A 16,863-nucleotide genomic window follows, 5' to 3' on the forward strand; every position below is an offset into this window, starting at 1 on the left:
CCATCCGCCTTAGACGCACAGTTCGGGACCCCCTACCCGAGATCCGCCGGTTTTAACACCGACAGCCGGATCCCCTCCAACGGTGTACGATGACAGTGACGTTGGCGCCCATGGCGGTCATTTACTTCTCGAAGGCGTTGTCAAATAGCTTCTTCTCCCGTATCCCGGGTCTCTTTGGCCCTTGGTCGTTGGTTGTGGTTAGTGGTGGAGCCTAGCTTTGTTTAGGGGCTGCTTGTATTCGTCGTTTTTTTTTTTTGCACAGTTGTCCTGTAGTCAACCTTGATGTCGTGTGTTTTGTTGTCCTAGTTTTCCTTATAAATTGGGGCCGACTCTCTTCTTCTTAATGAAATCGCAGGAGCACCCTGCCCTCTGCTGAGGTTCCGTAAGAAAATGTTCTTGGCTGAACATTCATGTTTGTTGGAGAGACGAGTGGAACACAAAGATATGCCCAACGACACCGAGTCTCTCTTCTTCTCCGATAGCCACGTCTAGTGAATGCCTAAGATCACTTAACTAGAAGTAGATCTTGAGGTGACATCAACTTTCCAGAACAAATTTAATTTGCACACTTGAAAGCTTTCTAAGGTACAACAAATGGTGTGAAGAGAGAATTGCCTTTTGGCTTGGTGTCTCTTCTTGCTTTTTCTAACTTGATTCGCAAAAAAAAGAGGCTTTAGGGAGAAAGATCACAAGCTTTCTAAGGTACAACAAATGGTGTGAAGAGAGAAAGAGTCGGCCTCCTCATCATGCGAAAGAGCTGTCTTTTCCTGTCTTTTACGACCCATCGACATCTCGTTGATAGGAGTGCCAACACAAAAATCAGCATGAGGGCACATAAAACACGTGTGTACCGGGAAGATGGTTAAGTATACTAATGATGCTATGGATTTGTGTGTTTTCCTTTATTTGCCTTTTTATATTGCCCTTTTTATACCACTAAAGACTAAACACAATGTCAACGCAATAGTGGGTGTTGCTTTTGAAGAACCATTCTCACGAATCCATGTGTTGTCAATGGATGTTCCATGCTGTTGCTTGGCGTGGATAACAGTAATTGATGGTGTGCATTCTCGATGTGTTGACTAGCTCTTGTTGCTGCAGAGATGCCGGGCTTAATTGGTATCTTCTTGATATAAATGTACTAAACAATGTCAATACTCAAATACAATACTCCGCTGAAAAGCAGGGAAGAATCATCTACTACATTATTTCGTGCCAAGAAAGAATTCCAGTATATTAGGTAAATAAAAATGTGATGCTATTTAGTAGTCCATGATAGGGAGCGCATCTATCTCGTGCACTTTGGCAGATCCGAGGGTGGCGGCGGGAGAGTGGTCTCAAGAGTGGGCCCGTTGTCCACCTCAAACACCGCGGCCATGCCCATGGCCATGTGGAACTCGAAGTGGCAGTGCAGGAACCAAGCCCCGGGGTTGTCGGCGACGAACCGGATGGCGGCCCACCCGAGCCTCGGCACCTGCACGGTGTTCTTCATGGGCGGGTCCACCAGGTTGTAGCTCCTGACGTCCTTGGTGGCGTCGTAGTTGCCGTGGCCCTGCGCGAGCACGAAGAAGTCGTGGCCGTGGAGGTGCATCGGGTTGGAGTCGCTCTGCATGGTGGCCGTGCTCTGAAACACCACCTCCACCGTCGCGTTGTACGCGAACCGCCTTGTCATAGTGGCCTTCCGCGTGGGCTCGAGCTCCTCCATCTTGCCGCCGGGCACAACCGGTATGAGCGCCGGGTCGGTGAAGTTGAACGCCCTCGGCGGCCTGCTGGGCAGGTCCTGCACCGGCACGGCACCGCGACCGCCGTTGAGCTTGCCGCCATAGTATCGCGCTTGGAGCACCGCCGTGGTGTCCGGGAGGTGGAAGGACACGTTGTTGATGTAGGCCACCTCGAAGGACTCCGGGTTTCCTCCTCGCTTGCAGGACGTTTTGTTGTTCGTGCACATGGAGCCCTTGCCCAGCGTGAGGAAGAGATGCTCGTCCACGCGGCCCCGGACCTGAGGCAGCAGCGGGTTGCCACCAGGCTGCAGGCCGGTGAGGTTGCCATGGAAGTAGAAGGTCGTGATCGTGTCGTGCTGGTCAGGCATCACAGGCATGAGAGGCGATTTCTCTGTACAGTTTTTTGCGTCCTTGGGGATGTTGCTGTACTGCACCACCCCTCTGGAGACGAACACCGGGATCTGCGGGTCAGGCACCGGCGGCTGGTTGGCCAGGGCAGCCATGTAGTACCTGCAGGGCGGGGCGTCGGCTACCATGAGCACGTCGATGGTCTCGCCCGCCGCGACGGCGATGACGTCTGTGGTGAACGGCTTCAGATAGTTGGCGTCGGCGCCGACCACGGTGAGCTTGTGGCCGGCGACCTTGAAGTAGTACTCGGAGAAGAGCGCCGCGTTCACCAGCCGCAGCATGTACGTCTTGCCGGGTTCCACGTCGAGCACGAAGTTGTCTTCCGCCACCCCTACAAATTAACAGAGCATCCACAGGGTCAGCAACTCAGCACGTTCTTCATGTGTGAACAAGTCGATCGGAGGAGTATCAAACAGCTGCTTACCGGAGCAGTTGTAGAGGTCTCCGAGCTTGCCGTTGATGGCGATGGCGGCGGGGTTATCGTCGAACGAGCCCCCGATGGAGAAGTTCTTGTCCACCTTGACGAGGTCCCTCTGCCACCACTCACCGATGATGACCGGGACCTCCACGTCGGGCTTGGGAAACGGGTAGGAGCCCGACCTGGGGCGGATGACGATGATGCCGTGCAGGGTGGCCCGGAGCGCGGAGACGTGGGAGTGCCACCACAGGGTGCCCTCCTGGCCGGACACATCGAACCGGTAGGTGAAGGTCGTGTTGGGCTGGATCGGGCACTGCGTTATCATCCCGGCGCCGTCCGCCCAGCACGTCAGCCGCTGCTTCACGCCATGCCTGCAGTTGCATGCACGCGTTAGAGGACGGACGGAGATTAAGGAAGAAGAAGAAGAAGAAAGTTCATGCATGCATGCATGGTACGCAAGTATACGTACCAGTGGATTGTGATTCCGTAGGGTGACTGGTTGACGAGGTGGACGACGACGGTGTCCCCTTCTGTGGCCTCCAACGCCGGGCCGGGGAACTGCCCGTTCACCACCGTCACTAGCGTGTCGTTGCACAGATGCCGCATGCGCACCTGGTTCACAACGAACGTGTGCTCGACCACCGCCGCATCGCCGCCAGCAGCCGCCGAGAAGAGGACGGCGAAGAAGAAGACGACGAGGCCTGCTGCCATGGGGGGCATGATCTTACACATGTTGCCTGCTTGCTGCCGGCCGGTTGCTCCACCACCTTCTCTAGCTATCAAGCTTAATTGTTGTTGCTTAATGCTTATTGCAGTAACCCTACACCAAGGTCATATATATAGATACAACACCAGGCATTGGCAGGTAGACGCTAGATGGATCGTGCATGCGCTATTACAGTCAAAGACAGGGATCCAGTCAGATGTCAAACTAGATACGGTCAGAGGCAGATTCCTGTTTGTTGGTTTGACAACACCACACGCATGGCATGATGTTACACATGCATACATCATCTAGTTGGAATAGATGGGATGATGACGCATCACAGATTGACTAACATCGAGGTTGCACCATACATGGTGCATCAATGCCCAGTCCAAATCTTGGCTGTCCAACTAACTCAATTACTCAACGATGTGTACGCTATGCACGCGCACACGCAGAGACTTATAGGTTGACCGCATAAAGCAAACGTACTGAGTACACACCATAAGTTCACAACTCAATCCAAATAATCCCTCCATCCGAAAAAACTTGTCCCTTAAGTGGATGTATTTTCGGACAGAAGGAGTACCTAGTAGCATGTCCAAGAGATTACGTCCAAGGGTCAAAGCAGGCAACTAGCTAGTCAATTTTACATTGTATATTGATAGTTTACTATAGTTTCACGCGTTTGCTCTATGTATGTGTTGATCACTCACCAACAGGGGTTAAAAATAAACCGAAATTAAATGGCAGCCGATCATAAGACTTGGTCCGACTTCAGCAATTACCATGCAGATCTCTTACTTTAGATTTTTACTACATGTGTTTACCACGACATATACAGCCACCAAGTCTTGTTTTGCTACGGCTGCATTTCTTTAATTTGATGCATTTTCACAACTTTTTGGGCATGGGAAACACGGCTCAGTTCAAGATATTCCTATTTTATGCAGACTAAGTATATATCTTGCCATGACCGCGTCGTCTTGTTTTGGTCATAATTCGATCAAGTTCAAAATGTGAGTAAAATTCCAAAAAAAATTACCATCTAATTTGTGATCTTGTGAAAATATTCACCTCATTTTTTAAATCTTGCTGCATTTTACACCTTAATCATTCAGAAAACAGGCCTTAATCAAGCTTTATATAGATACAACAATCTTTACTCTATTTTATTATTACTTTTCCCAACTCGGAAGGCAACTAATATGTCAGCATGATGTGGTAGCTGGCTAGGCGGATAATTCATGAGCGGGGTGGTGCAGCTAGCCGGGATTGGATTTGATGAATTTTGAAGAATTTTGACACAATTTTATATGGCCATAATAAGTATGCGTCCAAGTTGCATGTGGATTCAATTGCTCCGTTGTCCTAACAAGTGAATCTAGCTTCACTTTGGGAAAAAATAGTTAAATGCGGCAAAAGTTGTCACAACTAAGAGGTAAATTGTGGCGAGATTTTAAATTGGGTAAACTATCAGTGTCATGATTAGGCGATAAAATATGGGAATCTCTCATATCTAAAATGAACTTAGTGGCTGTTTGGATATAGATAATTAGCAATGAGTTTACAAAAAAAATGGTTTATAGCAGATTTTTAGCAAAAGCGTTTTTTTTGTTCTGTTAATAATCAGCTTATGGAAAACTTTGTTAATCAGCTTATGGAAAACTTTGTTACCAGACATCAGCATCAGGTAGTTGGAATAAATTCGGATGATCACGCATTACAAATTGACTCAAACGTGGAGGAACCACCATACATGCATGCATGGTGGATCAATATATGCCCAGTCCAAATATTAATCAAACCGGTAATTAGTCAGCTGCTAGCTAGCTCTGACTTGGCTGTCCAAATAGTTAGCTGGATTTCTGTTCTGACCTAATCTGTTATGATGGTTGTATCAGTTTTACTTGAAAAAACAATTTGGATGCCAGAAACTCTCCGGAATCTCAGTGGTCAACTCAACGGTGTGTTATGCACACGCACACAGAGACTATCGGTTGACGCGGAGCAGCAGCAGCCCCGCATAAACCGAACCTAGTATACACACACAATGGAACTTGATCCAGATACCCAGGTGCGGGCAAGAGATTACGTCCACGGGTCCAAAGCAGGCAACCAGTCAATTTTACATTGCAACTGGTTATTTTTAAACCCCGTTGGTGAGTAATCAACACGTACACGGTTACAACACCCCTGCAGTCGGCTCTCTTCGATCTGGCCATCTGTGAGTTCCGGACTTATCCTTCGAAAAAAAACAAGGACTGGCGCATATGGCGCTCTTTTGAACACTTTGATTGGATAGGGTCGGTCGTGTGCACCCGCGCATCAGCATAACTAGCTTCACGGGGTATCGCGAAGCTCTGTTTTTGTTCACACCTTGAGACATGTCTGTACCAAGATTTTTAAGGGATCAACACATGTGGAGAATGCCATGACGTGATTGAAGGACCTGCAAGTGGCGAAGGCAGGGTTTTGATGCGATGAAGACTTTACTTCACAGACAGTTGTTCAGACTTGGCTTGCGGGATATTTTCCCGTCCAGACCGAACACGAGTTCCTGTGAGCCTGGTGGTACGTGACTTGCAGTAGTAGCCTCCGCAAGTGGGGGCGGCAGCATTGGAGGACTTCTTTGTTGGTGGTGCTCCTCTGAGTACCGAGTCGTGATTTACAGGGTGAAAACCCAAGGTCTGGTCTTTTTTGGTTGTGCCTGGCAGTGGCCTTGTTGAAGGCATTATTTTGGAAACGCAGTCTTTCTCCAGGGTGAAAAATCTAAAATCTTTGATTGGGCAACGACAACGCTTGTGCATTGTTTCCTTCCTGAAGGCATTGCTTTTGGAGAACCTCCTTTGCAGTACGGGTGATGTCTTAGGTGGTGGTTAGAGTGCTGCTACTGCGGATAATTGATCACCGTGGCGGGGTCTTTTTGCATGTTTTGTTCTCTTTTTATTTTCTTTTTTGGCTGTGTGCATCTTGAATGTTTTTAGGCATCTTATTGATGCAGAGGCGGAATGTAATTGGTATCTGATTGATATTAATATATTTCTCTTTTCAAAAAGAATATAAAAACGAAAATGGCAGCCGGTCACAAGACCAAGTCCGTCACCTTTTATGTTCCCTGAATGGGACTTCAGCAATTACCTTGCAGGTCTCTTAGTTTACATTTTACTGCTACATGTTTTACCACGACATCTACGGCCACCAAGTCTTGTTTTGCTACGGCAGCATTTCTTTGATGCATTTTCACAACATTTTTGGTCATGGGAAACACGGCTCGATTTAGGAACTTCCTATTTTTTGGAGGGGGTCTGACCACATCTGAGTTCGGACACTTGCCCGGTCTTCTTATTTTATTTTTGTGGAAAATATGGAGATTTCATTACTTAAGGCGGCTTTTCAGCCGTACACAAGTTTAAAACTTCGCAAGCATTTCTGCTCCGGTGCTCCCCCCGGGCTGAACGCGAGGTGGAAAAACACATCGACGGCCAGGATGAACCAAAAATGTTCATAACGAGGGGCACGATCGTCTTTGTTGCCCCCGCGTATAGCTGTCGAGGAGCCCTGGGAGGCCCGTACGGGCCCGGTTAGATCGTATGCCCGGCCGTATACGTATTTGTATATGGCGGCGTTTCATGCACGCGTGGAGCCGTCCGCGCGTGGGGCAGCACGTGTCACGGGTAGATTCCAAAACCGTCCCATCATATAAATGTGGACGGCAACCACCTCCGGCCGCATCGCCCACCATTTCCCCCCCGCCGCATCGTCTCCCTCTCCCCACTCCCTCTCCTCTCCAACCTCCTCGTCGCCCTCACCGCATCCTCTCCATCGCCATGGCAGACGCAGGAGGCGAGCGCCCCGATTGGGGCGCAGATCTGGTGGAGCAGGCGCGGCAGGTCGCTGCGGGCACCTTTGTGAGGGGACGTGCCGGCGTCCAGCGCGGTGCTCCCCCCGCTGCAGATCTGGAGAAGGCGGGGGCGGGCTGCAACGGCGCAGTCCAGCCAGATGCGCCCGCTCTGGCGATCTCCGGCGAGGCGCAGAAGGTGGAGGCGGGCTCTGGCAAGGCGCAGAAGGTGGAGGCGGGTTCTAGCGAGGCGCACGAGGTGGAGAAGGTGGAGGCCGGCTCTGGCGAGGAGCAGGCGGAGCAGAAGGTATCTGCTTATCACTTTAGTGTGATAGTTTTTAGATTGTATGGTTTGTGGCCAGAAGGTTTTTTGGTTAGATTTGTTGGATGTAGGGTTTTCTCTGCATTAGGGTTTTTGTATATTTGATTCGTGCAAGAATGGCGGACCTCATATGATTATTAGATTAGGTTAGAAGTAGCCGGATTGAGGGATGGGTTTTTTCAGATGCTTATTAGATTAGTAGTGGAATTTTTGCAATTCTTTAGGTGTTTGGCTTGAGGATTAGACGATGGATTAGTCAAATATATACTTATCTATTGGTTTGGGTTGGTGCCTGCTTTAGTTCTTTGGCTTGATGATTAATTAAATGGATGCTTAGTTCTAGGGATTATGCATGTCATAGTTGCAATTCTTAGATGCTTGATTGATGCATGTTGTCATAGTTGCAGTTCTTTGATGCTTGATTGATGCCTGTCAGGCAGAGGCTATGAGATGGGTTGTGCATGTCCTTGTGTTTTTGGAAAATGTCTACCTGAGGTGATTAGATGGTACATTAGTTTGGTTGTAAATATAGTGAAGGATGTGCTCATGTAATGGGTGTTGTCATGTTAATCAAAAAGAGCTTCTCAAGGGCTGGATTTGTTTGTATTGGATTGGGGCTTCTGAAGGAGAGGGGAAGGGGCAGTCTATGCTTATTTAGTTTGGGTTAGTAGTGGAATTTTGCCGTTGCTTCGGAGATATTTACAGCATTGAACATCCTCTCCAATGCCGTTGCTTCAGAGATAAAAGCACCTTGGGGTTTTTTCAGTGGTTAGTAGTGGAATTTTTGCTTGTTAGATTTTAATTAGTATGAGGTTGAATACCTTATTTAAGGGGGAATTTAAGGTCAGATAGACGTCATATGATTATTAGATCTGTAGTTCAATGTTGCAGACATATATGATTATTTGATTTGATCTGTGGTTCAATGATACTGGATGGAAACATATTTGATTTGGAATGCATTAATTTTGATGTGCCAATGAATTGATTTAGATGATACAAGATTCATCTATAGTATAATTTGTTGTTGTTTAGGTAAGTAATGAAAATTTAGATGTTTGTTGGAGATGTATGCATTTATAGTTGAAGTTGTACCTAATTAACTACTGCATTATGTTAATATGTGTAGGAGCTTTGCTGCATTATCCCAAAAACAGTAATTTGTGCATATTAAAATTTGTAGTTGGCTTCTGTAATTAGTAGCAATGGATGTAATTTTATATTTAGGGGGCTAAGAGATAACTCACTTTACAATTGCAGAAGGATGGCCTCAAAAACAGTAACATGGCCTTGAAATATTGTCCTTGCCCAAAATTTATAAACCAAATGTTGTAGGCAGGCCTATTGTCCAGCCTCATAAAATTAACCCGGCCAGAGATTTTCCTCTTGTGGAAATACTTATGATGAATTACAAAAATATGCAGCTAGGATGTCACCATTGTATAACTATGAAGTAAACATTCCAAGGCAGGATCCTAGCAACAAAATATACTATATATTTCCATTAAGTAGCGTGGGGGGGGGGGGGATTTCCCTCAAAAGAAAAGTGTTGGGTTAATCCAGGGAATGTCAAGAATCCAGCTTGGATTTTCATTAGCATTTATGAAGGAAAGCATTTGTCTGTTGATTGATTGCTTAGATTATGTATTTATAAGGAAAGCATTTGGTCACTTGCAACATACCAATGTGGTTCACATTCGCAATTTTGTCTGTAATGACATTCTTTGAACTGCAATTCAATTCATTGTAATTGATGTGCTTGTTTGACAATATAGCAGGAGGAGGAGGATCTTGTGGGCAACAAGAGGAAGTGGGACAAGACTGGGTTCTACCCATATGACTCTGATGAAGATGAGCCGTATGAGGTAAGGCCTAGTTGAAATGTTATTTGTGCATTGAGTTAGTATTACGTGTTTATAGTATTTGAATGCATAATGTATTAATGTCAGTCATTAATGTGTGCAGTATGAATCTGGAGATGATGTGGTCGAGGGGAACGTCGAGTCGTTTGAAGAGAAGGTGGTGTTGAAGATCAGGGCCCAAGGACCTGGTATGTACCACAACTGGAGGACGGAAAAGTACCGCTGCCCCTTCTGCAGCAAGCCCAAGCCCAGGTCTGGGTTATTGGAGCATCTGATGGAACATTGCCGGGCTACATCGATCTCCAGGGACGAGTACAAGATCAGGGTTGAGCATTCTGCCCTCCCGAAGGTCCTGAGAAACCCTAACCTCTAGTCCTACATCATGCTGATCATTAGAAGCTGGAAGCCGTACTCATCATCAGTATATTTGATGATGTTTTACTTTTGGAAAGCTGCATCTGGGTCTGAGCTGGTTGGAAACTGTCTGTATTAATGTAATGTAATGTATTGTGTGTCTGAACTGGATCTGTTGTGAACTGCCTGGTACCTGTGGTGGTAACCTAGAATGCTATCTATATATGTGTGGCCTTAACTTTATTGGTGGTGAATGCTTCCTTCATGTTTACTTGTTGTTTCGATGATGCAATGACCACAAATGGCGCTTCAGTGTTGCTTCAGACATGCTGCAACACTTGTCAATGCTGTGGGCAAGTGCAACATGCTGTGCGCATGTGCCAATTATACCAAATATTGAATCTGGCAATGTTCCAAATTGGCTGTCATGAATTATAGTACATGGGGTTTCGTAAAGTTACTGATAATTGTTCATCCTCACACATTCCATCAATGCATAATTTGAATAAGCAAAAAGATCAAATGTTCCATCATTTGAACCAATGTTGCATTAATAGAGCAAATATTCCATCATCAAAGTGTGAAGGAATTAAATGTAAATTTAGAAGAGTAATGTAATACTAGTTAAAAATAATGTGTGCAAAAAAAAGAATTTGAAATAAGATCTACTTTATTTTTTAATAAAGTTATATTACCCTACTTATTAGAATTTTGTAAATGTCACTTATTTATAAGAAAAGAAAATATAAATATTCAAAAAGATGTGTTTGATAAAAATACCTTTTGAATTTTTGGTATGTTATTATTTGAGGGGTCATGTAATTTTTATGTTATTTTTTGAGTGCTCAGGTAATTTTTATGTAAACTGAAGGAAAAGGGAAAAAATAAACAAAAGGAAAAGCATGGGCCAGCCTAGCCATCTTGGAAAGCTAACTTTATAAATAAAAAAATTCAAAAAAATAAGAGGGCATTAAAAATAAACAAATATAAGAGGGCATTAAAAAAATAAACAAATATAAGAGGGCATTATAAATTAAAAAAATTCAAAAAATAGAAAGAAAATATAAGAGGGCATTATAAATTTCAAAGAAAATATCAGAGGGCATTATAAAAAAATATAAGAGGGCATTAGAAATTTCAAAGAAATTTTGGAAAAAGAATATTTTACAATGCCCCCCTGAGGTATAGACCGATGTTTTGACCAGCCAGTCTAGAGGGCATTATAAATTAAGAAAAAATTCAAAAAAATATAAAACCTTGGAAACCTAGCTTTGTTTGTGCAAGATATCATGTGTGCCAAAATTGAGGTGATTTGGAGGTGGTCAAGAAAATGACCGCATTCCGGAGGGGCCATTTGGTCTAACTTAAGCCAGTTTTTGAACAAATGTGATTTTTCCCACCACCTCAAAATCACCCAAATTTTCTTGCACATGGTGACCCACATGTGTCAAACATGCCTATGAAAGAAAATTTGGAAAAAAGAATATTTTACAATGCCCCCTGAGGTATAGACTGATGTTTTGACCAGTCAGTCTAGAGGGCATTATAAATTAATAAAAAAATTCAAAAAAATATAAAACCTTGGAAACCTACCTTTGTTTGTGCAAGAGATCATGTGTGCCAAAGTTGAGGTGATTTGGAGGTGGTCGAAAAAATGACCGCATTCCGGAGGGGCCATTTGGTCTAACTTAAGCCAGTTTTGAACAAATGTGATATTTCCCACCACCTCCAAATCACCCAAACTTTCTTGAACATGGTGACCCACATGTGCCAATCATGCCTACGAATTCGTGCACACCTTGCCTGGGGGGCCACATTGGCCATGCTCACATGCTCCCAAAAGTTGGGGTCATCTCATGCATGCCCCCACATGCACCATGTACAAGCCGGACCATTCGGGTCTGCCGGAGGGCAAGTTTGAAAGAGGTTTTCCTTGCCGGACCCACCAAATGATCCCAAACTTTTTGCACACCCTACCATGACCATGGCATGCATGTGGGAGGAGAATTCATACACCACGGCCTCATTTTTGTTGAAATCCCATTAATATCCATGTGTATTACATGTAAGTGAGCATGTGTAAAATTTATTAGATGACTTGAAGGTCAAAACATTAACTTGTCATATATGCAAAAAAATGTGTATTGAATGCAAGTGAGCATGTGTATAATTTAGTGTGTGTTTTGGAGATCAATACACATGGCAATATGCCAAAAAAAAGTGCCCACCTACCAGAGCAGGAGAATTCATACTCCACGGCTTGCATACGACTAGGAACCCTGTCGTGCATGGGCCAGGATGCAGGCCCGTGGTGCAGAATATCTCTGCTGCTAGTAGGCCCCACGGGGCAGAGGGGACGAGAGTTAGGCAATGTACTGCCTGCAATTGATAGGAGCTTGGGAGGGGAGTCGCAGCCGGGTATATAAACCGTGCGGCGCTCTCTCGCTTGGCGAGGTGGGACTAAACTCTCACCACCCAACGGTTGTGCGCTGCGATGTGCCCTGCGCGCCTCCGCCTTGGGCCCAATTCGGGCGGGCTGGCCCAGGGCAGCCTTACCCGCGCGCTGATCTGTTTGATATTCTCTTTGTTTTTCACTTCTTAACTCCAATGTTTTTTCTTGTTTATATTTCTAATATTTAAAATCAAATCTCTTTTTTTCTATATTATTTCTAACAGTGTTTACTAAAATTAAAAAATTATGCCAAATTCTGTTGTGTTTTATTTCATTTGTTCGTTCTCTTTTGAATATTGATAATATTTACGAAATATAAACTAAAATGGTGTGTTTTATTTCAATTCTTCATTCTAATATTTCTTATCTTTATTATTTTTGAAATATTTTTAGTTTGTAAGATAAAATGTTCTGTTTTATTTCACTTCTTCATTCTAATATTTGTTCTCTTCTTTATATTTGAAATATTTTGAAAATGTAAGATAATATGTTATCTTTTATTTCACTTCTTCATTCTAATAGATCTTCTCTTTTTTATATTTGAATTATTTTTTAAATGTAAGATAATATGTTGTCTTTTATTGCACTTATTCATTCATATTTTTCTTCTGTTTTCTATATTCTCCTCTTTTCTTTGTTCTGACAGTTATAAATTTAAATAATGTATGATATAATGTTGTCTTTTATTTCACTTTTCATGGTTGTCTTTCCTAATTATAAATTTTATTTTCTGTTTCATACTGGAAATATTATTAAATCAAATATAGTTGGGACAATCGCATGTATGCCTCCACTTGCACCATGTACTACAAGCAGGTTTTTCTTCTCGGTCTCACCAATTGATACCAAACTTTTACGCACACCCTACGATGAGCATAGCAAGCATGCCTGGCAACTACCGTTCATTTCCGACACTCTATGCATTTTGTAGGCGTTTTGCGGTGATAAAACCCTAGAACAGTGCCCCGACGTGACGCAACGTGCGTATTGTGTCCGAATTCGTGCACACCTTGCCTGGGGGGCCACATTGGCCATGCCCACGTGCTCCCAAAAAGTTGGGGTCATCTCGTGCATGCCTCCACATGAACCATGTATAAGCCGGACCATTCGGGTCTGCCGGAGGGCAAGTTTGAAAGTGGTTTTCCTTGCCGGTCCCACCAAATGATCCCAAACTTTTTGCACACCCTACCATGACCATGGCATGCATGTGGGAGGAGAATTCATACACCACGGCCTCATTTTTTTTGAAATCCCATTAATATCCATGTGTATTACATGTAAGTGAGCATGTGTAAAATTTATCAGATGATTTGAAGGTGAAAACATTAACTTGTCATATATGCAAAAAAAAATGTGTATTGAATGCAAGTGAGCATGTGTATAATTTAGTGTGTGATTTGAAGATCAAAACACATGGTAAAATGCCAAAAAAATGTGCCCACCTATCAGAGCAGGGGAATTCATACACCCCGGCCTACATATGACTAGGAACCCAGCCGTTCATGGGCCAGGATGCAGGCCCGTGGTGCAGAATTTCTGCTGCTAGTAGGCCCCACGGGGCAGAGGGGACGAGAGTTAGGCAATGTACTGCCTGCATATGATAGGAGCTTGGGAGGGGAGTTGCAGCCGGGTATATAAGCCGGTGCGGCGCTCTCTCGCTTGGCAAGGTGGGACTAAACTCCCACCACCCCACGGCTGTGCGCTGCGCTGTGCCCTGCACGACTCTGCCTTGGGCCCAATTGGGGCGGGTTGGCCCAGGGCAGCCTTACCCGCGCGCTGATCTGTTTTATATTTTCTTTGTTTTTCACTTCTTAACTCCAAAATTTCTTTTATTGTTTATATTTCTAATATTTAAAATCAAATCTATTTTTTTCTATATTATTTCTAACAGTGTTTACTAAAATTAAAAAATATGCCAGATTCTGTTGTGTTTTATTTCATTTGTTCGTTCTCTTTGGTATATTGATAATATTTACGAAATATAAACTAAAATGGTGTGTTTTATTTCAATTCTTCATTCTAATATTTCTTATCTTTATTATTTTTGAAATATTTTTAGTTTGCAAGATAAAATGTTCTGTTTTATTTCACTTCTTCATTCTAATATTTGTTCTCTTCTTTATATTTGAAATATTTCCAAAATGTAAGATAATATGTTATCTTCTATTGCACTTCTTCATTCTGATAGATCTTATCTTTTTACATTGAATTATTTTTTAAATGTAAGATAATATGTTGTCCTTCCTAATTATAAATTTTATTTTCTGTTTGATACTTGAAATATTATTAAATCAAATCTAGTTGGGACAATCGCATGCATGCCTCCACATGCACCATGTATTAGAAGCAGGTTTATCTTCTCGGTCTCACCAATTGAGACCAAACTGTATGCACACCCTAGGATGACCATGGCAAGCATGCATGGCGAGTATCGTTCATTTCCGACACTCGATGCATTTTCTAGGTTCCAGCGACAAAACTCTACAACACTGCACCCACGTGACGCAACGTGCGTTTTCTGTCCGAATTTGTGCACACCTTCCCTGGGGGACCACATTGGCCATGCCTACATGGTCCCAAAAGTTGGGGTCATCTCATGCATGCCTCCACATGCACCATGTACAAGCAGGACCATTCGGGTCTGCCGGAGGGCAGGTCTGAAAGTGGTTTTCCTTGCCGGTCCCACCAATTAGGAAGTCATAAATAGGACAACATTTAATCATACATATTTGAAATGAAATTGAAAACAATGAGAAGAAGTGATATGAAATTATGAAACATGAACAAAAAAATAGGAATAAGAAGGAGAAAACATAAAATAATAGGAAAACCAAATTAAAAGGGAAAGAGAAACAATACATTTGAATGTATAATATTGTAGAAATGATAGAGATACTATAAATATTGTTGAACATATACAAGTATACAATAACTAATAGGTGTCACAAAGAGTTTTTTAGGGAAGAACCAATGATATTTATTTTGAGGGAAGAAACAATGCAGGTAGGTGGGCCGGCCCAGACCGCAAATAACTGTCGGATCCATATTGTTGGGGCCCACAACGCTGCGCTTTCCATGCACGTCGATCACACGCACGTCGATCACGGGAGTAGTTGCCGTTCTGTTACACAATTCTGGGATCGTGCTAATCCATATGTTCCTAATCCCTACGATTGAGGAGCACGTTCAGCCTCGCTTCAACGGAGGAAAATATAGATCGCGAGATTGGCCACAAGGAAGTTACGACGACCTAGGAGTCGACCTCGTATATAATCTCCTCCTCCTCGCACATGTCGTCGACAAGATCGCCTCCTGCTGGCGAGTCGTTGACAGCTCCGTCCGCCGCATCCCACAAGCCACAAAAACCCCGAGAAGATCAAGGTCTCCACACGTGCAGGCCGACCTCGACGAACTACGTCGACAACACATCGCCGACTTCTTTCATCTTCGTCGACCGATCAAGTAAATTGTCCTCCTTACCTCGCGCCTTCATAGCAAGCTACTTCCTCCGTCTCGTTTCTTTGATGGACTTAGGTTTACCACATATTTTCAACTAGTATCAACTCGACTAGATGCGTTCTGACCAGATGGCGTAGATAAAAACAATCTTTGGTTCTTTCATAGCATGGTAGAATAAGATGTTGTTTCTCGAGAAGCATGATGCAATAGATTTTTTGTCACATGATCCAATTATATTTTTGTCACACGATCCAATTATATTGTTGTGCACATAGAACATTAAAGAGTTATTAGCATTAGATGTTGATGAACCTCAAATAGGTACCATTGCTATAGACTCTAGTTATTTACAGCTGATCAATTTGTCACCCTGTTAATAAGACAACCAGACGAATTAGTAACAGTTTACCATATTAAATTTATTGATTATATAATTTATCTGATACTCAAAGAACTTGATCAGATGCAAGTAAATTCAATTACCAATTGTAGTTATTTTTTTATTGCCTCATGTCAGCACACACTTGGCTGCATGTTGCAGTATACATGGTGCTAGTTTTGTATTTGCATTAGTGTTAGCTACTGCCAGAAAGTTTTATATTTTTGCATGTCTATTGTTATTTTTGCTTTAGTGTTCGCTAATGTCACGAGGTTATATATTTTCTTTCAACAGGATGGACGACCTGAATGGAGAAATAGTATGCGCCGTTGAGAAATGGTGCAAGCTTGTTGCAGCTCTATCGAGCGGTCAACGCGCTAGAGTGGCTGATACAACATTGCGCATCATGCTGTAGATACCATCTATTAAGATGCGTACCCTGCTGATTAGGTATATGATTGAGAATTTTCAGGCCAGCACGGCCAGATTCATTATACAAGAGCAGGTTGGGGAGGTGACTCTCGGTGCGGTCGACGTCGAGTGCACCTTTAACCTCGAGAACCAAGGACTGTCCGCTTCAGACATTCTGACTGAAGAAGGCGAGGACATCAAGGAGCGGGTGCCGTCACAATTTCTCAGTAAGACATCAGAAAACATAGTGATAGATAATCTCATTGAGGACATAATTAAAAGTAAAGCCACCGACGACGATTTCCTTCGGAAAGTAGTCCTTGTCCTGTTAGGAACAATTATTGCTCCCATGTCGAGCAAGATTGTGCCAAAGCAGTACTACGTTTTCGTCGATGATGTGAAACGTATTTCAAAGATTAACTGGAATGCCTTCACCATGCGTGTTCTCCTTGATTGCCTTCGCATAGTGAAGAAAGGCAACACCTCCGCCAATGGCCGAAAGGCAATTTGGCTCTCTTGCAGGTACACAT

General features: G+C 43.7%; 1 protein-coding gene across 1 annotated transcript; it reads right to left on the reverse strand.

Moving 5' to 3' along the window:
* Positions 1 to 120: 120 nt before the first annotated feature.
* On the reverse strand, positions 121 to 3,452 carry LOC109742867 (laccase-19). Its single transcript, XM_020301959.4, has 3 exons — positions 3,017 to 3,452; positions 2,554 to 2,918; positions 121 to 2,460 (listed from the first exon to the last, which is right to left on the reverse strand). The coding sequence occupies exons 1-3, from the start codon at positions 3,277 to 3,279 to the stop codon at positions 1,289 to 1,291; spliced, it is 1,800 nt and encodes a 599-aa protein (XP_020157548.1). The 5' UTR covers positions 3,280 to 3,452; the 3' UTR covers positions 121 to 1,288.
* Positions 3,453 to 16,863: the final 13,411 nt, after the last annotated feature.

This window comes from Aegilops tauschii, chromosome 6 (genome assembly GCF_002575655.3).
Source record: "Aegilops tauschii subsp. strangulata cultivar AL8/78 chromosome 6, Aet v6.0, whole genome shotgun sequence".
Taxonomy (NCBI): domain Eukaryota; kingdom Viridiplantae; phylum Streptophyta; class Magnoliopsida; order Poales; family Poaceae; genus Aegilops; species Aegilops tauschii.

Bases quoted from the DNA above. Each gene is read 5' to 3' on its own strand.
- LOC109742867 (XM_020301959.4), bottom strand. From the start codon at position 3,279: ATGTGTAAGATCATGCCCCCCATGGCAGCAGGCCTCGTCGTCTTCTTC. The intron at 2,919-3,016 runs GTACGTATACTT...ATGCAACTGCAG, and splicing joins TACGGAATCACAATCCACTG to GCATGGCGTGAAGCAGCGGC. The intron at 2,461-2,553 runs GTAAGCAGCTGT...GTTAATTTGTAG, and splicing joins AGACCTCTACAACTGCTCCG to GGGTGGCGGAAGACAACTTC.